Source organism: Rattus norvegicus, chromosome 15, assembly GCF_021556685.1.
Source record: "Rattus norvegicus strain SHRSP/BbbUtx chromosome 15, alternate assembly SHRSP_T2T, whole genome shotgun sequence".
In the NCBI taxonomy this organism is placed as follows: Eukaryota; Metazoa; Chordata; class Mammalia; order Rodentia; family Muridae; genus Rattus; species Rattus norvegicus.
In genome coordinates, this window is record NC_141548.1 from 2,630,209 (window position 1) to 2,657,103 (window position 26,895).

General features: G+C 49.4%; 2 protein-coding genes across 19 annotated transcripts in view; one reads left to right on the plus strand and one right to left on the minus strand.

The window, feature by feature from the left end:
* The window catches only part of Dusp29 (dual specificity phosphatase 29), a 41,393-nt gene extending 32,786 nt beyond the window's left edge, over positions 1-8,607 (plus strand). Inside the window, 1 exon segment of one of the 2 annotated variants that reach the window (NM_001108368.1) lies at positions 6,499-7,089. In NM_001108368.1, the coding sequence (NP_001101838.1) occupies positions 6,499-6,728 (230 nt within the window). In that variant the 3' untranslated portion in view covers positions 6,729-7,089. 2 annotated transcript variants of the gene reach the window in all.
* A 4,202-nt stretch (positions 8,608-12,809) lies between these two features.
* The window catches only part of Kat6b (lysine acetyltransferase 6B), a 177,782-nt gene continuing 163,696 nt past the window's right edge, over positions 12,810-26,895 (minus strand). For all 17 annotated transcript variants that reach the window (XM_087586581.1, XM_087586575.1, NM_001433088.1 and 14 more), the window contains 5 exon segments: positions 24,216-24,447; positions 23,638-23,797; positions 22,837-23,142; positions 20,577-20,868; positions 12,810-16,582 (listed from right to left, as the gene is read on the minus strand). In XM_087586581.1, coding sequence (XP_087442707.1) covers positions 14,082-16,582; positions 20,577-20,868; positions 22,837-23,142; positions 23,638-23,797; positions 24,216-24,447 — 3,491 coding nt within the window. In that variant the 3' untranslated portion in view covers positions 12,810-14,081.

Sequence of the window (26,895 nt, forward strand, 5' to 3'; positions counted from 1 at the left end):
AAAACAGGCCCGCAGAGCCAGGCGGTGTGCCCAGGGTCAAAGGACTATCCGGGGGGCAACACTCACAAGGACAGGGAAGAGCCCCTCCCCCCTGGCCTCACAGGAGAGTCTTTTGTCCTTAATGTGAGTGTCTCTTTGGTGACTGTGCTATTTAGAGGTCACTGAATGTCACAGAAGTGGAGACAAAGCCAGCAGCTGGCTATAGGATCTGACACAAGTGAACATCCTGCCTCACTGGAGAAAGAACTGACAAAATGCTGCCCCGGATGCTTGCAGGAGCTCAGGAACATCGAGTGTAACGAAATCTCCTAGGAAACGCCAGACATCACCCGCTCAGAAGATCAGGTTTCAGCATCACAGCCTGCCCAGGCAGCTCTGTCCCTCTGTCTGCCTGCGCTTCTCTCCCTCTCCTCCCCCCTCCTCTCTCTCTCTCTCTCTCTCTCTCTCTCTCTCTCTCTCTCTCTCTCTCTCTCTCTCTCTTCTCTCTCTCTCGTTTTTTGGAGACAGGATTTCTCTGTGCCACAGCCCTGGCTATCCTGGAATTGGGTCCATAGACCAGGCTGTTCCTAACTCAGAGATCTGCCTGCCTCTGCCTCCCAAGTCCTGGGATTAAAGGCATGCGCCACCACCACCCAACTCCGTTTTTTGTCTTAAACGGGACCCAGCCTGCTTTTGAAGCCATCACAAAATCTATTACAGAACCCGCAGATTTTGCTCAATGGCATGGCGTTTTCTTAGCCTTGGTTTGGGTCCCCAGCACAACAACAACAAAGAAGGAAGAAGCAAAGGCAGATGGATCTCTGTGAGTTTGAGGCCAGCCTGGTCTACACAGCAAGGCCCAGGTCAGCCACAGCTACACTGTGAGAGCGGATCTCAGCTAAACAAACAAATAGAGAGTTTCAGAAAATAAAATGTAGGCTGTGAAGATAGCTCAGTTGGAATCGTGCCTGATCGCAGATCATGTGAGAACCCACGTGGACAAACAGACAAAAACCAGAGGAAGGGATGCACTCTGTGATAGCAGGCAGTGGTTATGGAGACAGGCTGATTCCTGGGGTTTATAGCCAGCCTTGCCTACTAGCTGGGTGAGTGAGTGAGTGAGAGACTTCGTTACAAAAGCAAGGCGAACGGTGCCTAAGGAATGCCTACACACACACGCGCGCACACACACATACTCACACACACTCACACACACATATACACATACATGCTCACACACATACACACATGCTCACACACACATACACATACACACATATACACACACTTACACATACACACATATACACATACATGCTCTCACACATGCTCACACACACATAAACATACATGCTCACATACATACACACACGCTCACACACACATACACACACACGCTCACACGCTCACACACATGGTGAACAGTGCCTGAGGAATGACATCTGAGGTGAACCTCTGGCGCGCGCGCACACACACACACACACACACACATGCTCACATACATACACATACATACACACATACATGCTCACACTCATACACAGGGTGAACAGTGCCTGAGGAACAACATCTGAGTGAACCTCTGGCCTACACACACACACACACACACACAGACGCTCACACACACACTCACACACACACACACGCTCACACACACATGCTCACACACACACGCTCACACACACACGCTCACACACATAAACACACGCTAACACACACACGCTCACACACACATGCTCACACACACACGTTCACACACATGCTCACACACACACACGCTCACACACACATGCTCGCACACACACGCTCACACACACACACGCGCTCACACACACACATACACACACACGCACATGCTCACACACACACACACAAATGGGTGTGATTATATGGATGAAATCATCTTTTTGGCAGGAATTTGGTTCTCTGGGGCATCTAAGCTTCAGCCAGGCCAGATTGTCCCCCAGTGTTTTAAAGTCCCCTTCCTTCCTGTTGGACTCACACCTTGTCCTCATTCTCTGAGGACCTCGACATCCCCACATCTGTCTAGGATGGAGCAGGAACTTGCCCTCCCTGTATGCACTGCTGAGAAAGGCTATGAGTGGGCAGCAGGCAAGGGCAGTCCCCAAAACCAGGGAAGGAAGGTGGCCCCGATTAAGGGACACATTGGGCCTGGGCAGCAGGTAGGTCACAGGCTTGGCTGGTGTGTCTTTCCGATGATGGTGGTGGTGGTGGTAATGAGGAGGTGGAGGAGGAGAAGGTGGATCTGTGTGATGTGTGCACAGGGGTGCACAGCTGTAGAGGTCGGAGGACAATGTGTCTGTGTGATGTGTGCACAGGGGTGGACAGCTGTAGAGGTCGGAGGACAATTCGAAGGAGTTGATCCTCTCCTTCCTCCAAGTGGGTTCTGGGGAAGGGACTCCCCAGCTTGCCCAGTAAGCAGCTTCACCCAGGGAACCATCCCTCAGCCTCCTGATTATATCTGATGTGAGTGACAGAAGCTCACCTTTTGGTCACCACTGAGAACAAGTAGTGGAGACAGCAGGGTTTTTGAATGTTTATTTTGAGATAAGGTTTTACTCTGTAAACCAAGCCTGCCTCAAACCTCAGATTCACGATAACCCTGATACCGCAGCCTTATAGGTACGAGCTACCGTGCCCAGGTATATACACAGGAAACCCCGAATTTAGACGCTCTCCATACAATGGCAGCATGTCTCCTTCTGATAAATACTTCACTGAAGCTAGTATTTTTCAGTCGTAGAGTGCAACCTATCAGTGGGTCATAAAACCAAAATGGTGGGTGTGCCCACTTTCTTTTCTGCTCTTTAAATTGATCAGAAGGAATAGTAGGCAGTGGCACAGGCTGCGTGCAGCAAAGGCACGCACTAACATAAGGCCTTTATCTGGCTCACTCACTGGCAGCAGGTACAGAGCCGTCCCGCCCCGGCTTCGGAGTCACATGGCCTGGATTTGGACTGTGGTCTGCCATTCACCGACCGTGTGACTGGGACAGGCCACTTCTCTGCATATCCCTCAGCGACCTCATCTGTAGAAAGGTGATGATGGTTTGACTGGAGCCATTAGGCAGTGGTGAGAATCCACGACATTGAAATATGTGAGGTGCACAGCATCCTGGTGCACACCTTGTGACTCTAGCCATCCAGGAAGGCAGACGCCGGGAGATTGAGAGTCCGAGGTCAGGCCTCAGTGACTTAGCAGGACCCTGTCTCAGAAGCACATAAACAAACAACCCATGAAGTACCCAGAAGGATGCCCAGGGTAATGGAGGTTACCCAGGGATCAGATGTGAATTGAACCAGGAAACAGTACTGACAGCTCTCCTTACCTCAGGCCCCTGCAGGGGCTGGTGTCCAGGTCATAGAGCCTTCACTTTTCTTGAAGTTCAGGCTACACTAGGTAGGCCTCAGTAGTGGAACTTGGCAGAGCCCCAGAACCAAGAGGAAATAGGACCCTGAGGTTCTGGTGACAGGAAATTGGTGGGGCCCAGGGGCACCTGAGACCTCCAGAGAACAACCCACTCTTGCCCTGGGGAAGTGGGCCTCCTTCTCCAGGCTGACAGCATTAATGAGAACCACATTTGGCTCTGGCAGAGCCGAGAGCTCCCTTCTCTCCCTCCAGACCCCCTCCCTCATCTTTCCCTCCCCGATCTCCGTCTTCCTCCCCCTCTTCTTCCTCTCTACCTTCTCCCCACAGGCTTCAGGCTCCCCAAAAGCTTAATGGGTTTCAGCTTTCATCTGTTACTAGTGTTTAGTTATGACAGGAGAGGACGAAACACAGCAGTTATCAGCAGAGCTGGCCAGAGGCCAGGCAGTTTCTATCCGGAACATTCCACTGGGATTAGAACACCAGAGGTAGATGTTCATCTGCTTGGATGGTCACGTTGGATGAAAACGTGGACCAGTGCCCCCTTGGGGGTTGCTTCCTGCCCTCCCTGCTGGCTGAAGGTAGACAGAGAAAGGCACTAATTGTGAGGAGTTGGGGGGGCATCTCTGTGCCAGCCCCCCCTAACCTCCTAGTGGTGCTTGTAGCTGGTTGTGGGGTACAGGACTTCCCATCCCACTTGGAATGAGAATAGGAGAATTAACGTGCCTACTGTGTGGGGATTCTTCCATTTCTATGTTGTCTTGGCTTCTCGCCCTTGCCTGGGCTTGGGGTCCCATGAAGAAGGGGGAGCTAAAAAGGACAGGGAGCCACACCCACGCAGAAACTGTCCACAAGCACCATCTGCTGTTTGTCTCTCTGGGCATCGGCCTGAGAGGCAGAAAGGCGGGCAGCACATCAGCCACACAGCGACAGACAAGCCAGCCAGCTGAACATCGGTAAAGAGAGGGTCCCTCAGCCATGGAAATGGGCCCCGCAGAGAGAAGGGGTTGGGGGAGATTGAAGAGAGAAGAGAGCCGAACCTCAGAGCACAGTGCCACACAGTGAAGGCCTTCAACACAGTTTTGCATGAAGCTGCTGCTTCTGGGGTCAGCATTGTGGGTGACCTCTGGCAAGGCACTGTACCTCCTGAACCTGTCTCTCCATCTCCACAGCAGGGACAATGACAACAAGGTTCAAATCAAAGCTGAAATGAGACAGGGCCAGTGGGTGTACTGGGTGGGCTCTAGAGCGCCACCAAGTGGAGACCGGAGGGACCCGGCTGCTTGTACTGTGGTTTTTGCTGTTTCATTGAGGACGTTCTTAAGGGAACGCCTGCCCCCTCCCCGGTGTGTGGCGACAGACATAGCAATGATCATTTGTCTGTTTGGGGCCTTTGACATTGTTCATGCTAAGAAACCGTTGTCTTTGTGGATGTGACAAGGACTAAGTCAGCATGTGTCAATTGCAGGCTATGGTGATGCCTAACTGTAATCTCAGAACCCTGGAGGAGGAGGCAGAAGGACCAGGGGGGGGGTTGAAAATATGCTGACACAGCAGATTCAAGGCCAGCCTGGCACACACAGAACCCCATCTAAAACTAAACCAAACCAAACCACAACACCAAAACCCCTCCAGAACTGGTATGGAGACCGTTTTAGCCTGTGGGACATTCGTATCATGCCTCTGGCCCAGGTCACAGTAAAAGTACTCTCAGTCTTTGAAAGCCTGACCCACGACCACATGGCCTCTTCCTAAATTGGCTTTACTCACTACTGATCTGATTCTGCCCCTCCACTTGACAGCTAAGGAAACCGAGGCTTAGAGGGTGGGTAGCTTTGTCATCTGTCACCCGGGTGGCAGTCAGCAGCAGAAGGGAGGCAGCTGACTCCAGACCATACGAAGGCCTTTGGGGGCTGTGGGAGCTCTGGCGGATTCAACGTCAAGGCCAGTTACGTTACATAGGTAAAAAAGGTAAAAAAGGCACACAGGCTTTTACCCTCACCGTCAGTCCAAAGGTGGACGCTCATTCCCAGTCATCTCTGGGATTCACCCTGCGTTCTGCTTAAATTGTTTAATCCCAGCACTTGAGGAACTGAGGCAGGAGGCTGTTGATTTTGAAAACATCCTGGGTTACACAGGGAAACAAACAGTTGAACCAGTGGTTTCAAAATATTTACTTGCAAGGGCCAGGCGTGTAGCTCAGTGGGATAACCCGTACTAACCAGTACTAAGCACACACAAGGCCCTGGATTTTATCCCCAGCATCAAAATGAAAAGAAAGGAAGGGAGGCATATGCTTTGAAAATAATTTCTTGCTGGGGATGGAGCTTGATGTGTTTGCCTTGCATGTGTAAGGTCTTGGATTTTATTCTCAGCATGGGGCGGGAGGGCGCCTAAGAAAGAAAGAAAAGAGAACTATTTATATACTGATGTGTAGAGATCTCCAATGTAAACTGTTAATGAAATAAATGAAATAAGCAAGATATAGAAAAGGCTTTTGAAAGGCTGCGAGTGTAGTTTAGTGCCTGTCTGGTAGGGGTACGACCCTGGTTTTCATCCACAGTAGAAGCAAAAGGGAGGGAAGGAGCAGAGGGGAAGGGAGGGGGGAGGGAGGGAAGGAGCGGAGGGGAGGGGAGGGGCAAGCAGAAGTACAATAAAGGGGACACTCTTCTAGGCAGATCCTTCTCTGCAAGAGGAGATAAAGGATAGAGTCAAGGAACAGGGTGGTGTGGGGTGGGGTGGGGATGTCTCGCAGTCAGTCTCCTGGGGTATGCTTTGACATTTGAACCCTGCTAAACATGACGGAATAAACATTAAACCCGACCAACGCTTCCAGGAGGCCACTCTCTGAGGCATGGAGACGGGCCATCTTGAAGATGCTTTTGGTGCCTTCCCTTACCGAGCAAGAGTTGTTAACGTCTGCCTTTTACCAATCCTACCCCATGCCAATCAGCAAACACGTGTGGTGTACGGAAACTGCCTTCCCAACACCCCTATGAAAGGGCCAAGTGACTGTGTCCCCACAGCTTATGGGGAGCTGTGGCCCAAGCCAAACTGTGGGTGACAGGGTAAATGTGGGTTGAGGAACCCCATCCCGTTCAGCGCTGGCTTTCCTGTCCCCTCTGCCTGCAGGTAAGATCCTGGTTCACTGTGCCATGGGCCGAAGCCGGTCAGCAACTCTGGTCCTGGCCTACCTGATGATCCACAAGAACATGACCTTGGTGGACGCCATCCAACAAGTGGCTAAGAACCGCTGTGTCCTGCCCAACCGGGGCTTCCTGAAGCAGCTCCGGGAGCTGGACAAGCAGCTGGTGAAGCAGCGGCGACAGGCGGGGCCGGGGGCCGGTGAGCTGGGGCTGTAGGGAGCCTCCTCAAGGAGGATCAGAGACCCTGGTGCCCAGAGCAGAAGGCTGAAAGGTGTCTGCACCAAGGCTTGGTTCGTCGTGGAGATGAGACAGTGAAGCCAAGGGCTGGGCGCAGCATAGACTCCCCGGAGTCTGGCTCTTTGCCTCGTGGTGGGCCAAGTCAGCTGCAGGGGGAACTGGGTAAGGGGAAGGTACCGTTCTTCACAGTCTCCTGTCCTTTAGGTTGGAAGCAAAAAAAAAGGGTTTCCTTTGTTGGGCTGGCTTTTTTTTTTTTTTTTTTTTTTTTTCTTTTTAAATGTGTGGGTACTGTGTTGTGATCAAATGTTTGGCTCTGAAAGGAAAAAAAAATCACGTACTTATAAAAAGATAACAAAAAAAAAATAGAGCTTGATTTTTTTTTTTTTTTTTAACCACAGAAAATCGCCAGGTAAGCTGTGCTACAGGACAGGCCTTGCGACCTCGGAGGAAGCTCCAGAGGAATCACCGTTTCTTTTTCAGTCTGGCCAGTGTGCATGTGCGCATGTGCCGGGCGGGGGTGGGCGTGGTGTCCTGAGCTCCTGTACAGAAATGACCTTTCCTTGTGTCACAGCCAGAGCTGCCATCACCCAGTGAGTTGTGGTAAATTTGGACAAGGAAGAGTGTAACTTCACAGTTTCGGAGAAAAGGAGAGGCAGGACACTTACTTTTAGGGGGCCAGAATGCTCCTTTCCCTTTGGCTTCAGTAAGGGTAGCACGGAGGTTTGTTTTTACTCAGACTCTCAAGAATTTGCAGCTGTGTGGTTAGCATGGCACGTGAGGGCAGAGCAGCCAGCTGAGCTCCGGTGTGAGCCGGTCTCTCTTGAGAGTTAAGTCGGCACGTGATGGCCATTCTTTACTCTTTTTTTTAAATTGGATATTTATTTACATTTCAGATGTTAACCCCTTTCCTGGTTTCCTCTCTGGAAACCCCCCTATGCCATCCCCCCTCCCCCTGCTTCTATGAGGGTGCTCCCTCACCCACCCTCACACTCCTTCCCGCCTGCCCGCCCTGACATTCCCCTACACTAGGGCATCAAGCCTTCACTGGACCAAGGGCCTCTCCTCCCACTGATGCCTGACAAAGTCATCCTCTGCTACATACGCAGCTGGAGCCGTGGGTCCCTCCATCTCTACTCTTTGGTTGGTGGTTTAGTCCCTGGGAGCTCTCGGGGGTCTGGTTGGTTGATATTGTTGTTTTTCCTATGGGGTGGTAAACACCTTCAGTTCCTTCAATCCTTTCTCTAACTCCACCATTGGGGACCCCGTGCTCAGTCCAATGGTTGGCTGCTAACATCCGCCTCTGTATTTGTCAGGCTCTGACAGAGCCTCTCAGGAGAGCCATATTAGGCTCCTGTCAGCAAGCACTTCTTGGCATCAGCAATACTGTCTGGGTTTGGTGGTTGTATATGGGCTGTATCCTCAGGTAGGGCAGGATCTGAATGGCCTTTCCTTCAGTTTCTGCTCCAAATTTTGTCTCCGTATTTCCTCCCTTGAGCATTTTGTTCCCCTTTCTAAGGACTGAAGCATCCACACTTTGGTCTTCCTTCTTGAGCTTCATGTGGTTTGTGGATTGTATCTTGAATATTCCAAGCTTTTGGGCTAATATCCACTTACCAGTGAGTGCATACCATGTGTGTTCTTTTGTGACTGGGTTAGCTCACTCAGGATGATATTTTGTAGTTCCACCCATTTGCCTAAGAATTTCATGAAGCCATTGTTTTTGATAGCTGAGTAGTATTCCATTGTGTAGATGTAGCACATTTTCTGTATCCATTCCTCTGTTGAAGGACATCTGGTTCTTTCCAGCTTCTGGCTATTATAAATAAGGCTGCTATGAACATAGTGGACCTTGTTATATGTTGAAGCATCTTTTGGGTATATTCCTAGGAGTGGTATAGCTGGGTCCATTCTTCACTCTCGAGAAAGCAGCGGCAGTACGAAGCGGCATGCGGGCTTCCACAACCAGGTGCCTAGAGAGAGGCTGCTGAGAGAGAGAGAGAGACCAGCAGTGGAGCACCAGGAATGGCGGCATTCTGGAGAAGGCAGAGGGGGGTCTAATGCCTGCTGGGGAATGATGGGAAAGGCCAAGTCTCCAGTGTGAACTAGAGAATCCAAGAGATGTTCTTGCTGGAATCCAGGGCCGCTGGGTCACTATGTCACCCAAGGAAGCTGCTTTCCTTTCATGACACTTGTAGCTTGGGACCTTGTGGTCAGGCTGGTTTCCAGGAATTCTGAGGATGCTCTGGGTGTCACCTTAGTCCAGGAGGAGGCTGGGTCCTCCTCTTAACATAGGCAAGGGAGATTACCAGAGACTCACTTAACAATTACAATATCGGTTTTTTCAATAAGTTAAAAAAAAAAAACAAAAAATAAAACTAAAACACTGCCACAAAGTTGCAAAGGCAAAAGCAAAGCTGTACCACCACCAGCACACACACACACACACACACACACACACACACACACACACACACACACACACACACACACACACGTCACAGTCACGTGGTCTTGTCAGGCAGCAAGACTGAGGTGGAGAAAGTGCTGAGTTGGCCAGACGCTCGGCTGGACAAAGCCAGGCTCTCGTGGTTCTGAGGGAGAGAACACTGGAGTGGCAGAAGACCTGCAGATGGACTCCCTGGTGACTCAGACTTGGTATCCCATGAGCATCCTGCTGGCCCCATCTGACCTCAGCTTTCTGTTAGTCTCATCCATTCTGTATCCAGACAAGTCGGCATTTCTATTTTCATGAAGTACTTGCTTTAAGTGAACACGCATGGTGAAAAGATAGAACGTACAGACTCCCACTTGGGATTCTCTTGAGCCACTGTCCCTGAACCTCATCCCACAGCCTACCTCTCCCTGGATTGGAGTCCTTTTGAAGCAGAGAACCTAGAGTTGAGTGTCTGGTCTCTTCCCAGTGACTCTCGGGACTTAGAGTAAAAGAATGGAGGAACAGAAATTTTAGTCGGTGTTTAAAGACTTCGTAAAGCAAAGTTCTTGCTTGCTTAAAAAGCATTTTTGAGATTCAGTGTACATTCTAAAGCCAGATTAAGCAAATTACAAAATGCAGATGGTAATAAAATGCAGTGTGGGTACAGAGATGAGGGAAATGGTGGGGAGGGGCTGCCTTAGACAAGTTAGTGGGGGGTTGGGAAAGAATCTACTTGCTCTTGTGCTCGGAAACAAATACACAAAGTAACCTGGTAGGCCACTTTTTATTGCAAAACAAGGTGTGCTCAAGCCAAATGGGGCTGGTAAGCAACACGGGGCCAGGATGGTCTTTTCTCCTTAATGCAAGGGGGAGGGGGGGCTTGGCTTCCCCACTGGCTGAGGTTCAACCTCACAGCCTATTCCAGACTGGATAATTTGGAAAGCATCGGGAAGGAAATGAAGGGAAGAGGAAATGGTCAAGAGCCAAGGCCTTTACTTCAAAGTTTTACAGGCAGGGGAGATGAAAAGATTTGAATAAAACTTTTACAAGGTGGGGGTGACCTCAGGAACATTGGCTCTTGATGGGTTAGCCACCTTCGATAGAAGAAAATAAAAGCGACTCATTTCTCATAGAGAAACCTTTCTTGCTCGCTAGGTCTGGGAAAGCATCTGTCTATGTAGCCCAGGCTGGTTTTGAACTCATGACCTGTGCTGGAGTGTTGGCTCAGTGGTTAAGAGCACCCAGGACTAATTCCCAGCACACACATGGTGGCTCACAACTGTCTGCAACTCCAGTTCCAGGGGACCCAGTCTCTTTTGCCTTCCACAGGTACCAGGGACACACACATACAGTGCAGGCAAAACACCCCTATATTTAATATGAAAACAAAACCTTTAAGAAAGAACTCATAGCCCTCCTCCTCAGCAGCCAAGTGGGAATCCGAGGTCAGAAGGGGTGTTTATACTTGGTGCACGTGGCCCAGGGAGGCAGAAGATTCTACAATTTTGACTTGGAATCTTCAGGCCAAAGGAATGCTCATGACTGGAGGGAAATAAAATTCTGGATGTCTACCATCCAGAGCTTAAGGTTACCATACAAGAGGAAGAACAATGCAGTTTGGCCCAGGGGCTGCAAAATAGGCCTGGATGGAGGAGGAGGAGGAGGAGGGAGGGGAAGGAGGAGGAGGAGGGGGAGAAGGAGGAGAATGAGGAGGGGGAGGGGGAGGGGAAGGAGAGAGGAGGAGGGGGAGGGGGAGGGGGAGGAGAGAGGGGGTTGGAGAAGGAGATGTAGGAAAGCCACTCCAGAAAGCAGTGGCGGAAGCCTGCTCCTGGACTGAAGTCTTCCACCAATGAAGGGCCCTGCATTCACAGAGCGGTACAGAGAGCCTTTAAATCAGGTGACAAATCTGGGCCTTTTTCAGACGAGTGTTTAGGAGAGCTGACTCAGTCATCTGGGTAGATTACAGCTTAGACGTTTTTAGCTGGGTAGAGTTGGGGCAATTAACTTTGTTGTGCTCCTTCCCCGTCCTGGGCAGTGGGTGTAGTTTGTGGGGGAGGAGTGTTGACAAAAGCAGTCTGAGTCACTATTTCTAACAGCATTGGCAAACAAGGCCTGCCTACCTGGGCGGCTGGCAACAGACGATCACTCCAACAAGGGAGAAAACAGGCAGCTGCTTTTAAAGATGAGGGCTGTGAGCGGATTCCAGTCTGACCATTGTGCTCAGCTAGGATGGATTTAAGCCATCGCCCTGTAAGGCCCTGGTGCTTTACAGCCAGCTCCTGGCGTCACAAGGAACCGCTGTGCTGTGCTGACAGGTGTGGGGCAGCAACTAGCCTCTGACCCACAAGTCCCCTCGGACGACGAAACAAGCAAGGGGTGGGGCACTAGGTCTAGACTTCCCACAAGCCAAAGGTATGATTAACGGGCAGTGTCAAAGGGAAATGGGTGTCTAGACCCCCCCAAAGACTGTTAACACAAGACACTGAACTAGCACATAAAATGTTTCAAGGTGGAGGAGGGGGTTCCTGTGGGGTTCCTAGACACACAACAGTTTCCTGCCAGATGTGCAGGGCTGGGACCCTCCGCCTCTCCCAACATGCACTAGCAACTGGTCGGACAAACTACGTACGCACCTTACGCACCGTCACCTGCCACTCAGAAGATGGACAGCATGTTTTCTTTCTCCAAAAGTCATTCTCTGCCTTCCTCAAAGCCTCCCTCATCTAACTTCCGTTATTACTCCACTGGCTTGTTGGGAGACTCAAAATGCAGATGCTAACCCCACCGTGCACGCACAGAAAGCGAGCACCGGGGGGTGGGGGGTGGGGGTGGGAGTGTGTGGCCTTCTGTTCTGGTGTATCCTACCTGCTTGAGGCCAAGTTACAGTTTCTGTCTATGATCTGCGGAGTTGCAAGGGCACTTGTGAACTTAGCGGGCCAAACACATACAGGTTATCAAGCCAAGAATTCACTTCTAAATTTGTTGCTCAAGTAATCAAATATTTTAAACTCACAATCAAAACTTTCTCTGAATGTGTATAAACATTTGCCCTGTGCGTGTGTTACTGTAAACACTAAGGAAAACACACACTCATTCATTCACAAGAGTGAAACTTCCGTACTTTTTTAAAGGATACAGCTCTTGGGACATAGCACCATGAAACTTGTGACGGTTGCCTTTAAAAAGGGACGCTTGCTAGTGTGGTCCCAGGCCTTTGGGGGTTTCTACACATGGCACAAAGGAAGTAACTGGATTATCTGTGTGGGAGCTCTGGGCAAAATGAAGATCAAAGTCAAAAAGAAAAAAGCAAACTCACTTTATTTTAAAGACAATGATTGGCATACAGAAGGTATGCACCAGCATAAAGTAAACGCTCATGAGCAGCATTAAAATCCATTATAAATTAATTTATTAAATAGGTATTTGGTATATGTGATGGTTTTATTAGATATTACTCATATTTATTGCCAACCCCTCCCCCAAAGTCAAAACAAATCAGAAAAGAAAATCTCGTAGCTTCGTTTCACACTAAGTAATTTACTTCCCCAGACGTGTGTGTGTTCTGCGGCGTGACGCGCCTCGGCTGGTCGCTCTCCATCGATCATAATACGACAGGACACAGAGGCTAAAGTGGCTCATCATAATTTATTTTATGTTAAAATGTACAGCTTTTTTCTTTTTTGTGTTTTTTCTTTCTTTCTTTTTTTTTTTTTTTGAAGTAACTGACTAAAAAGAGAACGAGATACACACAAGAGTGCTGCTGGCTCCTGTTTTGTACAAGGTCGCGCCTCTCCTGCTCGGCCCTTACTGTCACCCGTCCAGGGTACAAAGGCTACAAAAGGAAGCAACATAAACAGACACAAATAACTTTCCTGCTTTTTACATGCGGCGATGTGTAAGCTTGGTTTGAGCTATTCACAAGCTACTTTTCTATTTTTCCTTAAAAAATAACTCCAATATTTTATAAAGATAGAAAAATCTACAGATGGAATGAAAATGTAAAGTTAGAGAGATCTCCATAAAATAGGGACTTCACACCACACTCACTGTTCCTTGAATCCTGCTGCATGTTCCAACATGTATGAAATGCTTCAGAACCTGACAGGCAAACACTGAGATATGCTCATTCAATAAACACAAGTGTGCGCTTATAAAACAGAAAGCTGCCTCTCCCCAAAGGAGCCTGTCGCCAAAATGGAAAAGGGTCTTCTCAACTTTACACCAAACATTTAGCAATAAACCCCTTGACTAACGACGGGGTTAGCTCTGATAGCTCTTTACAGTTTTATAATTAACAAAAATAGAGGTTTTTTTTTTTTTTTAAACCCTCAAATTAGGGTACCCTAATCAAGGCAAAAAACTTAAGAAATGGCTTACCGTTAGCACAACACTTGTACAGTACTACAAAATGCACTGTCACTAACCAAGACATTAGCGGCATGCTGAAGGGTCACCTTAAACAAAATGTACAGTAATCGAAATGCTAAAGGCATTTACATGGAATAGACGAGGAAGGAAAAAAGCTCGAGGTTCGATATTAAAACAGGTGATCTGGGGAGGGGCTTGTATCCACACTGTTTAATGGAAGCAGGCACAACGTGTGGCTGCTGCCAACTGGAGTCCTAAGAGAGGCCTTCCTTTGCAGAGAATTTTATATAAAAGTAACAGAAATAAAGGTACCAAAAGAGGAAAAGGAGGAAAGAGAAACGACTTGTATAAGGCTTTCCGCTGCATACAGCTTCTTTTTTTTTTCTTTTTCTTTTTTTTTTTAAATAAATGGTGCCAACAAGTGTTTTTGCATTCACACCAATGCTGGTTTTGAAATCGTACTTTTCAAGGGTATTTGTGCAGATCAACCCAAGAGTGGGGCCCAGGGGCTCAGTGGGCTGCCAGGCTGTCTACCTTCTCATGTAGGACCCGTTGAGAGACTGTTTGGACATGCCCGTGTTCATGTAGCCGTGGTGTCCGGGGGCCGTGTACATCATGTTACTGTGGGGTGGGGTCTGCATTGGCTGCTGGGCGTATGGCTGGGTGCCCATCATGCCCATCTGCATCTGCATAGGGTACTGGGGTGTCTGATTCATGTAGCCATGGTTGCTGTGGTAACCACTGTTCATCATCGGCTGGGACATGCTGTACCCATTCATGGCATTCAGAGTGTTCATGTTCATGTTCACAGAGTTGACGTTGTAGGCTGGCGCTGGCATCAGGTTCACACTCATGTTCATGCCTCTCTGCATCGTTAAAGTCCGTGCAGGACCCTGCATGGCCACAGTCTGGGAACGCCCATAGATTTGTGACTGATGGGTGGCAGCGGCTGGTGACAGAGATGCCGACTTGGTTCTCATGGAGACGGGGCCCTTGCTGGCGATCTGAGTTTGCAGTCTTTGGCTGTGGGAGATGCCAATATTTGATGCAGCCATGTTCCGCTGCAGGAGAGGTGGTGGCAGGTTCATGGGAGGAGGAGTCAGGTTAGGGGGTGGGGTCATGGTAGCTTGTGCTTGGGGTCCTCCAGGGACGGAGTGTGGAGACTGTGAAAGCTGAACAAGCCCTGTGTTACTTAATGGTGTGGACAAAGAGGCACTATTTGCATAGGAGGTGGCGGCAGCGGAGTGGCTGTAAGGCAATGAATGATCAATAAGGGTATTAGTTAGCTGCTGCAGCTTGGCAAGGCTGAAGGTGGCGGACGGCTGTGGGTAGTGCCCAGCCCCAAAATCACTTTGGCCCATTCGCTCGTATAGGCCGATGTTGGCGTTGCTGGTCTCGGGGATGTCGGCCAGCTGCATGGGTGGGGTGAAGTTGGCGGCCATGCTGCACTGAGCCAGCTGCTGGCTGCTGCTGGGCGGCCGCTCCACCACACAGCCTTGGGGAGACTTGACGCTGCAGGTTGGAGGGGAGCTGATGCTGGTCTGCTGCAGCATGCTGCAGCTCCCGCTGATGTTGGACATCTGCTGGGTGACAGCACAGCTGCTCTGTGTCAGACTGCTAGAGGTGAGGCTGCCGTAGGAGCAACTGTTCTGGGAGGAGCTGTTTCCACAGATGCTGCCTCCCATGGTCGAGTCGTAGCTGCTGGGGTTCTCATAGTTCTCTGTTGTGCTCTCAATACTGCCCAGGTCACTGAACCCACTGTCAACAACTTGCTGTGAGTGATCGGACACTGACGGGACGTCCATCATTGGACTGGTCTCCATGTTCTGCAGAGGTGGCACTGTGATGGCAGTCTGATCAGGGCTGATTTGGGCATAGCTATTCTCTAGGGCAGGGACACTGGGGCTATTGACAGAACGAACTGACTGGCCAGGATGGGAATGGACAGATGAAACCGGGCTACTGTGGTCTGACTGTTGGCACTCGTCCAGCGTGGTGGCAATTTGAGGACTTTGGTCTGTGTGTGTATAGTTCTGCAGGCTTCTACAGGCCTCTTGAGTCTCAGCACAATCTTGAAAGGTGTCATCCTGCTCCCTGTTTTCTTGGGTCAAAGACTGAACAGCCTGGACGGTCTCAGAGTCGATTTCCACGGTGGCTGTGCCTCCGTCCTTGAGCTCTGTATCCGCACCATTGCTCTTCTCTTGGTCCTGCTCCTGTGTCTGTTCTTCCGGGAGCTCCGAGTCGGACTCAGGTGCGGTGCCAGCGTCCCCAGCAAGCTCCTTCGGCTCACTGCCACACGACACTGCCAGATCACCACCGCAGTTCACCAGGCCCTCAGGGTCAGAGTGACTAGGCTGAATGCTAAGGCCTAAAAAAGCCTCCTGACCCTCTAGTGCGTCCTTGAAGGCTTCTTTTGGGAGGTCTCCCCTGTCCACGTTGGTAGCCTCCATGTGACCGTCGTCTTCATCATCCGCATCATGGTCCTCATTGTGAGACGGCTCTTCCTCCTCGTCCTCGTCCTCCTCATGGTCATCCAAATGCACCGCGTCTTCCTTTTCCATGGAGATTTCTGCTTCAGCTTTCTCTTTACTTTTAGCACCATCTGGGTCTTTCTCTGTAGTTCCCTCTTCCTCCTCCTCCTCCTCCCCTTTGATGAGGTCCTCCTCGTCTGCCTTTCCACCTGGTGATTTATGTGGACTCACAGGTGTGCCTGTCTCTTCCCTTCCGTTCCCATCCTGAGGCAGCAGGGCTTCCTCAGTCTCTGTCACCTCCCGATCCTCGCCCACGGGGCTGCCCTTGTCCTCTGAAATTCCCTTCTGCTCTTTGACCACCGTCGTCAGGCCCTCCGGCTCCATGGGTGTCTCGGGTGGGGTGCACAGATTCAGCTTGAGCCCCGGCCTCCTCTCCTTGCTTTGCCTCCACTTGGAGAGGCCTCGCTTCGCTGCTTTCGGCCACACTTGTCTGCACTTCAGAGGCTCTGCACTGTCTCTGCTGCCTTCTTCCAAGTGTTCTGCGTCATCATCCACATCGTCTTAAGGAGGGAACAAAAAGACAGAAAAGGACACGTTTAGGAAGGACGACCAGGGACGACTCAGCACACCTCTCTAAACAGACGCTTAGCAAGTACCACTCTCTCCTCAGCACTTGGAGAGTTAAGGAGAAAGGCAGGCATGGACTTGGTGAGATAAGCTGACCTGGGCAACTTGGGCCCAGGAAGTCAATGACGTTCTGAGACGTAAAAAAGCTCCACTCTGGGGTTGGGGATTTGGCTCAGTGGTAGAGCGCTTGCCTAGGAAGCGCAAGGTCCTGGGTTCGGTCCCCAGCCCCGGGGGAAAAAACAAAAAAAAAAAAAAACAAAAAAAAAAAACAAAAAAAACAAACAAACAAACAAAAAAAAAGCTCCACTCTACCAAAAAGTAAAACAAAAAAAACGATGTCAACATCAACAAGTCAGAAAATACAGCAGGTCAGGACTAATGCTAGCTTACATCCAAACCATCACTGCACTCAATGGGTTAACGAAGGGCTGATTTGCTACCTTCCTGAGGAAAGGCTCTTCTCTTTGTGCACACCTGCTAGATTTAGAGGATCCCACTGACATCACTGTGTTCTTACTATTCATTGTTCATTTTATGTGCGTGGGTGTTTTGCTTGCATGTATGTATGTATGTATGTATGTATGTATGTATGTATGCATGCATGTATGAATGTCTATGCACCATATACATGCATGGTACCAGAGGAGGCCAAAAGAGGGCATCAGATCCCCTGGAACTGGAGTTATAGATGGCTGAACACCCCTATGTGGGTGCTGGGGGTGGAGCTTGGTCCTCTGAAGGAGCAGCCACTGCTCTTACCACCAAGGCCTCTCTCCAGCTCAGACATTCCCTGTGTACCTTTGAGCTCAATGAGTGACTGCACGGAACAGTGCAGCTGTAATCATCATCACCATCATCATCATCACCACTACCATCACCACCACCATCATCATCATCACCATCATTATCACCACCACCACCATCACCACCACCACCATCATCATCACCATCATTATCACCGCCACCACCATCACCACCACCACCATCATCATCACCATCATTATCACCGCCACCACCATCACCACCACCACCATCATCATCACCATCATTATCACCGCCACCACCATCACCACCACCACCATCATCATCACCATCATTATCACCGCCACCACCATCACCACCACCACCATCATCATCACCATCATTATCACTGCCACCACCATCACCACCACCACCATCATCATCACCATCATTATTACCACCACCATCACCACCACCACCATCATCATCACCATCATTATCACCACCACCACCATCATCATCACCATCATCATCACCATCATTATCACCACCACCACCATCATCACCACCATCATCACCATCATTATCACCACCATCACCACCACCACCATCACCACCACCACCATCACCACCATCATCATCACCATCATTATCACCGCCACCACCATCACCACCACCACCATCATCATCACCATCATCATCACCATCATTATCACCACCACCACCACCACCACCATCATCACCACCATCACCACCACCATCAGCAGCAGCATCAACATCATCTTTAGCATCACAATTTATCAATGACACAAGCTAAACTACGATAACCATAATATTACTGAATATTTAAAACACAGGCTTTTGTTGTTTTAAATCAGCGATTCTCTTCACAGTATATTAGGGATCAGTTTGTTGTTCAAATATAAAGTCTGATTTAGAATGACAATCAGACAGCAGATGCAATTGGACATTTTCTTGCAATTCCAAAGCCTTTTGTTCTGTACCTGCAAGTACACAGAAGCAGGTGTGTCTATTCAGATGCAGCAAACAAACACATACTCACGAGTAAGCATGCAGACATACAACGCCTAGGCTCTGAGACCTTTCTTATTAAAACACTATTTTTCCATCTACAGAAGCCTGATCTACTCAGCTTCTGTCTACAAGCAAACTTTATTTTAAAGAATAATAAAAACAAAGTCACAAAGTAGGTGTCAGAATGGAGTGCGGTAAGACCATTTACAGATGAAGTGAGTGTCGGGCATCCCACCACCGACTGGCTGAGAACAAGCACCTTACAGAGGCTGAGGAGGACTCTGCACAAGGACTCTCCAAGGACACTCAAACCCTCCTTTCCATTCACAGTGGCAGGAGTCAGCTATGCCAATGTCTCCAGGCCCCCTCCCCCCATCCTTTTGGTGACAAGATCCTTTGTGCATGGTTGGCTGTCCTAGAACTAGCACTGTAGATCAGGCTGGCCTTGAACTCAGATCTGTCTGCCTCTGCCTCTGCCTCCTGCCTGAGTGTTGAGATTAAAAGCATATGCCGCCACCACCACCACCCTAGTTAGACTCCAAATCTTAAATTTATACATATATATGAGCATGTTTGAGGACAAACTTGAAGGAATTGGTTTCCTCCTGCTACCATGTAAGTTTTTGGGATCAAAATCAGGCTGTCAGGCTCAGTACAAGGACCTGCACTCAGGCTTGTATTCAATGAGCCACTGACCATACAGTTTCTATAGGAATACCCTAGAGGAGATGAGCTTTCTGATAATCTCCTTTAGAAAGGAGGGAATCCTGAACGAAATATGGTAGATGTGACCACGGAAAGTCAAGAGGACAAAGCTGAGGCGAGAGGCGGCAACAGCTCGTCTGCAGCTCCCGAGTCAATGGCTCCGGGTGGAGAAAAGGCCCAATTCCCACACCTGGAGCATGAGCTCTCCCTGCCTCACAGGCACACAAGAGACAGGGATGGTTCACTGTGATGCTTGCCACACAATCCGGAGGCCTCGGGTGCAGATTCCTCACACCCACATAAGGCCAGGAGGGAGGCCTTGTGCCTGGAACCTCTTGGTATTGAGGAGGCAGAGAAGACTGACAGGTCTTAGGAGCCACTAGGCACGGGGCTAGCTGAAACTGGTCGAGTTCCTAGTAAAACTGGAGGGCGGGGGGAAGGAGAGAGAGAGGAGGGGGGCCAGGAAGAGAGAGAAGGAGAAGGAGAGGGAGAGAATGGGTCAGGTATGGTGTGTAAACCTTCAGTTCCAGTTTGAGGCCAGTGTGTCTATATAGTGTGTTCCAGGCCAGCTAGGGCTACACAGTGCAAGCCTGTCTTTACAGAGGGAGAGGACGGAACTTAAACCTGAAAAGCAAACAGCAGCTACCACTAAAGAGTCAAGGAGGTGCTGGCTTATGATCTGAAGAAGAAGAGCCGCAGATGTCAACTCCTGAGCTCCCAGAGAGGAGGCGAGCTGCTCCCTAGGCTGCCTGCCTGCTGCTCCCTAGGCTGCCGCCTGCCTGCTGCTCCCTAGGCTGGCCACCACACGGTCTGGACAGACATCTCAGCCTTCCAGATAGGAGAGGCTGTCCTACAGATCCTCACCATCCATCCTGGACTACTGTGCTAACAGAGTAACAGATCGTCCAAGACAAATCACTCGGACCTGCTATCTTTGTAGAGGAGGGGTCCCTGTCAACTTCAAAAGAAAGTCTATCTGTGGGATTTCATCACACCCGATGTACTGAGAAGTTGTTTTCAAGGAAAACAGAAATGCACACTCACTGCACACTGGCAGTATGTATGTATGTATATGTGTGTGTGTATGTATATGTGTGTATGTATGTATGTATGTATGTATATGTATGTATGTACATATGTGTGCATGTATGTATATATGTATATATATGTATGTATACATACCCTGATGTTCAGAAATGCTAACTAGGTCAATCACATAGCATATCGAGGAACATGCACCGTGTTTCTTACTAGTCTTCAAAGCTTTGAGGGTGAGACAATTTCTACAGAGTAGGATGAACCCACCTAGAGGATTCTTCTGATTGATTTAGAAACAAAGTATACCATTCCAAGGAAAAAGGGGCAAGCCACTGGGAAGAAGAAAGCATGGGTTTCAGGTGGGCTGGCACACCCTGTGGTTAAAGCTTATTTAAGCCCCCCACTTACTTCTACAAAGGGCAGCGTTCTTGAAGAAATGATTGTCTTTTCCGTCCCCTTCCTCTGTCTGCCTCTTCTTCCCTGGCTGATGCTGGAAGGCTTTTCTCAGAACTGGCTTCCTGCCCGCCTCCTCCACTTGGATCTCACAGGTAGGCTCCAGCCTTGGCATGGGCCGCTCTTCATCTGAGTTGTCGAAGGGTTCATTTAGCACTTCTGTAGTCTCGGAGATGGTCTCGGTTGTCACACTGCTGTTGATCCTCCTGCGTTTACGACCCCTTTTCTTCTTTACTACAAAAGGCCTCTGAAATTAATTCCAAACATAATAATAAGTGTTCCTGAGAAATTAAACCGTCGAGATGAAATGTAGCAACTGTGCACTGAACGTGCGCCCCAGACTCTCGCATGTCAGGACTTCTGCAATGCCTTTGTACCTAACCTTCCATTTGATGTTGGACATGCCTCTTGGGCGCTAAGAACACAGGCAAGTGTTTTCCAGATAAAACACTTGTTTACTCAAGCAGATGCTTTGAGAGAACATCCTAGCCACTGGGCTGCAGGTTTTAAAGGCTGAGTGTTGCTCTCTAGCATATATTTTCTAAGTGGCACTCACCAGTTTCAGAATCACAGACATCCCTGGAAAGGCTTTTTATAATGTGTTTTTATAAATATTGCAGCAATCAGCTGTTAGGTCAGTCATTTATTACTTTGTAACTGCTCTGGGGATGCCCACTGCATGACAGGCACTCTGAGAAACATGGTGGGGTTTAAGGAGAACCAAAGGGTGCTTAAACAGACAATTACTCTACTGGTTAGAAACCGCAGAGTTAGAGAGCAGTGGCTGCTGGGATGTGGGCAGTTAATAACTTTACAGACTATTTTGATATCGAAGAGACCTTAAAAAGTGACGCAGTCTCTGAATAAAATGATGGCACAAGTGATTTCCTGTCGTTGTAACAATAAGCCACTTTCCCAGGGAAAAGGCATCTAATATACAAAATTTAAATAAAGGAACAGGTAGATTCAATGTGTCAATGAACCATGAAATTGTCGGGACACTGCTCTGTGAGGGTTCAGTGTGTTTACATGCCAGCCTCTAGGGGCAAGGCGTGGCTCACTGCCAGAGCACTTGCCTCCCATCAGCACGGAGAGGGGGTGGGGCACCACCTTCAAATAAACAGTACCAAAGAATTCCTGTACCTTGCATTTTTAATGCTTTCAATGTTCTTAAAAAACACATGTAAGCCTGTTAATAACTCTGAATTTAACCATATTAGTAATTTAAAACTTGTTATCAGCTTCCTTTGTCTGCTTGCCCTCCCTAAGCCACTAGACCTTCCTCCCAAACACAAGGGCAGTCAATATGTAGAGCTTCCTTTAGGTTGGATAGGCAAGGAGAGCTGTGGCCCACACCATGACTGAGTGACTCCGGCCTTTCATGTTTATAGATCATATTCTTCTTGTTCTACCCACAACGCAAGGCTGTCTGCTCCCTCTGTGTAAGAACACGCTCAGTGTAACACGCTCAGTAGACACCGGGGCACTCCCTGGGGTGCTCCCTCTGCTACCTCCAATTGGGAGGTCAGAAGAATGAACCTAGTTGGGAGTTAAGACCAGCAAACCACCTGAAAAACACTTCTCAGGACAGCCCCGGGGAAGAGCTGTCGTTTTTACCATGTTCTCCCTCCCTGTCAAGGCTGTATTAACAATATCTGGCCCTGCTGTATGCCACAGATAGAAACTGCAGACATGGGAGAACAATTACCCCCCCCCCCCAAAAAAAAAAGACCCCAACGCTGCACTTTCTACCCTACTGCGCATGAACTGGTGTCATCTGGAGAGACCACTTGGTAATGAGGATGTGAAGAGTTTCACTTCTGTGTAGCTGGTCACACAAGCAGAACACCAGCAGCAAAACCAAGGGCCTGGAACACCTAAGAACCCCGTGTGAGAATAAGGGACATTAATGCAGGAACACGGGGCTTGGAGCTCTGAGGTGTGTCTGGCCTTCTAGTGACTCATGTGACCTTGTCAAGTCTGATCTCCCAGCCTCTGAGGTGCTTACCTCTGCTTATCACGAGTGAATTTACGATTGTCCTGCAGACCAGCAGGTGGCAGTGACCACCAGACAAGGTGTTTAGCATGCTGCTAACTACGGTAAACACGACCACAACTGTAAAATGAATGCTCATGACACTGGATCATGGAGACGTAAACTCTATCAGTAATACGGAAGCCAGACAGACTGCAAACAGCTCAACTCTGCACACACCTTTCTCTTGATGGAGACCGACTGTGGCTTAGTCAACCGTGGGGGAGATGTCGGAATGCTCTCTTCTTCCTCCTCCTCTTCCTCCTCATCCTCATCGTCTTCCTCCTCCTCCTCCTCCTCACTGCTCTCTTTGGACAGCCCTAACAGCTGTCCTCGCTCCCCGGCCACTGGCCGCCTCTCGGGAGAGTGCAGGTACTTGTTTTTTGATTGTACTTTTGCAGATGACTGCCTGCTGGTAACTCTAGATGACAGGTTCTCTTGCTCCTCCTTCTCCCAGCAGCTGGCTTGTTCCATCAGTCGTTCAGCCTGGGTGGGGGGCAAAATGGTGATCGGTGAGGTCAGTTACACAGTAGGAGCCTCCGGGATCAATGGAAAGGGTCTCTAAGTGAATTCTGATCAGGACAGTAAGCTGCACCCTCTCAGGACCCTGGGCATCAGGACAACAACCTAAGATGGCTGGGTTTCATGGGACATTTAGTGGTATTAACGATGCAGTGAATTGATTCGAGTCCTTTATCACTACATTACACGCTGGCTGGCATGGAGCACTCCAAGCAAGTTTATAAACACAAGGAATCGATTGACATGGCGGCACTGCAGCCCGGCACCAAGTCTGATCTGATTACATACTGTCAGTGGTGAGAATGCCGCTTTGTGATCAATGATAAATGTCTCATTTTTCATACTCAACTCAATAAAGTTATCATGTCTTATTCAGTTAGGATAAATTAGTGCTTTATCATTTCTTAAGCGAGCTACAAGACTGAAGCCACAGCTCAGGGTGACGGGGCTGGGCATCACCTCCTTTTCAGCCTCCCGCTCTTCTTCAGAAACTACGGCATTAGAAATTAAAATTGGGGTCCATCGGAGACTCTCCGGGTCAACTTCATTGGGTCGGGAACAGTTCTTCAGCTTTTCCATGTGGCCCAATATCAACTTTTCCCTTCTAATGATGACAAACCTGTAATACAGGGAAGCGAGACAAAGTGAGGTCCAGAGCGGAGAGCCATGGGTGAGGCTGCACGCACCTTTAACCACAGCACTCGGGGAGGCACAGGCAGAGTTCGAGGCCAGGCTGATCTACAAACCGAGCTTGAGGGCAGCCAGGGCTATAGAGTGAGGCCCTGTCTAAAAAAACCAAACCAAACCAACTTACGAGTGGATGGACATGCTGGTGCATACCTGTAATCCCAGCACTGAGGCAGGAGGATCACTATGAATTTGAAGGCTGCCTGGGCTATAAGAGCCGGTCTTAAAAAAAGTCCCTGGCAACCCTGACTTTTTTGAGCCAGGTTGTAAAAACGGAAAGTGCAGCAAAAGCAGATGAACGGCCTGAGGCTGCTGTGGGGAGGCCGCTCCCGTGGGGGCTTCAGACTCACCTGCCGTCTCTCCTGTCGATCATGTGCAGGTACTGCAGAGTGGTGGCAATGTCATGTGGGCACATGCCTGTGGCTCTGCTGATGGCTTTGATGCTGATGTGCCTCTCGTGGTGGCGGTAGAGGTACTCCAAGATGACGCTTTTCCAGTAGGCCAGGTAGGACAGCCGGCCTAGGTCAGACAGCGGCTTTTCAGGAGACCCCGCTTGGCCTTCTCTTCGAGAAAGCAAATAGCCTATGGCAGGAAAAGCAAAACTCCACTCAGCTTGGTTGGTTCAGAGGGAGGTCCAGGAGCCACGAGGAACAATGTCATCGTGGCAAGGTGAGAGCACCACACAGGTGAACTGTGTCCTGTCAAGCATGTCACCACCTCGTCAAATCTGTTTGTCAACCTTTTGTGGTGACACTGTAAGCCAATTCACACAGCTGGAGGCAGCAGACATAGGTGGTGGTGTATGTCATGGAGACCGAAAGCTAAGACTAGAGAGAGCACCTCTGGGGTTCTCAACACACAAATCCCCTGCAAGCCTGAGACTCTTTCAGATGCTTGATGTCGGGAACTCTCGGATCCTGGCGAGGGACCACCCTGACGTTAATGGGCAGGTTGTTTTCCACAAGAGGCCCCGATGACCCTCTGACGGCTGGGGCTTACTTAATCAAGGGGCTTTAGCTGACAGTCTGTACCGAGGTTCCATTTAACCGGCTGGCTAATCTGAAGCTGCTTCAGGACTAGTACAGCACTGGCTTTCGAGCCTGTGGTGGCAAACGCAAATCTACATTGCTAGGTCTATTTCTGCCCTTTCCATAAACACTAACTTTTAGACCAGCCTGAGATCGTTGCTCCCACAGTTACAAATAGATCACATGGCCAAAGAAAGCACACTCTTCCACGTGCACACTGAGCCCCGAGCAAGAGGCTCGCACTGTGCGGCTGGCTCTCTGGCGAGGACACTCGGAGAGAAGACTTTGAGCCTCTTAGAGGAAATGAGCGAGAGCTGGCGGCTGTCTGGGTAATTAAGAGCCACTAATGGAGTAGAGAAGAAATGTTGTCTGTCAAGTAGTGATGTCTTCTTTGCTCTAATTATTTCAACAGCCTCACCTCCGTGAACTCCTAAATTTAAACAAGCATCAGCCACATACAGTAGGTGGCAGCAACTGCCAAACCACCCAGATCCTCAGCATTTCCTCTCTTTATCTACATTTCCAAAATGGCTGCACTTGCAAGAATTTCCTGTTTTAGTTTTTGTTGTTATTACAAAGCGAAATCAATGCTTCTAATCCATTTTTTCCTGTTTCTCAAAACCAACTTGCAAATAATGCAGAAATCTAGAACACGATACTCTACCTCAACATACTCTGCGTCTTGATAGCTTTAATTTGAATGTCATCACACAGTCATCACACAGGATAGAAATAAAATAAACATCAGGCTTTGCCTAAGATTGGTTTAACTCATCTCGTGTTTAAGTATCTGATTGAATGCAAACAAGCACCAGACTCTTCCAGCCAAACCACTGTCGGCGCGCGCTGCTTGGCCATACTGAGGTTTCCACTAACGATGTCAGGAATGCTAACACAGATAGCGGCTGTGCTGAAGCCAGCCCATATCGTGCCCTGTCAACATAGGGAGTGCTTTGTTGCCAGAGTAGCAAAGGAAGCCCAAACCTCAGAACAGAAAACTGGCACATCCTGGGAAATTTAGTCAGCTGGGGGCTCAGCTCTGAACTTCTGCAGGGAGGGAGGATGAGGCGCAGGCACAGAACCATGGGTGGGAACTGGTCCCCTTGTCCACGAGACCCCACAGTTAAAAGTTCCCTGCAGTGACTACGGAAGTCCCCAAGCCCTCACTGGTTCATATGAATCCCACTGCTGAAGGTAAAATTTGGCTCATGAGGAAGGTTTCTGTACAAACAGAAGGCTGGTGACGCAGTTCCCCCTCCCACCTATGCTCGCTACTGTACAGGACTACCTTACCCAGGAGGCCTGTTTTTCCTTCTGCCTCTACCTTCCCACACTCTGAACTAAGAGGGACGCATTCCCACCCTGCCCCTCCATTTTACATAGCTGTTCCTGTTCTTGTACCCCAGTCTAAAAAACATGAGGTCACTCAGGTTAGCCAGCAAACTGAGCCCCCGGGGAGCAGTGGAGCACAAACCTCTCAGTACCTGCCACTCCTGCGTGTCAAAAGGCCGACTCCTGACAATTCCTTGGACTTCTGACTGTAGCCCATGACTATTGCCCCACAGGGGGAAGGTAACAAACTCTATGTGTCATGGACGTTAAGCTACTTGTCTTTCCCAGCATGACACCCTCCTGTTGTGACTCAAAGGCCGAGGGGAGGCAGGGGCTCTTTTTCATGGTGCTGAGGATGACCGGAAACCCAGTGTTCAATTACAGCTTACTGCACACATTTCAGGGATGACAGGCAGACGCGCAGAACACCACCCAAAGCCACCCCGAGGTACCTGGCAGTGCCTGTAGCATGTCTCCTCCTCTAGGGATCCAGAGACCCTCAAAGGAGTTACAGCCAATGGGAAGAACATGGCACTTCTGCCAAGGGCTATTTGGAATCTCCTCACGATGGAGGATGCTCTGATGTTACACAGAATCCACCAACAGAAACGACAGAAATGACTGAATGAACTCACTTCTTACTAGTTGTGTGAAATCACACACAATTGTG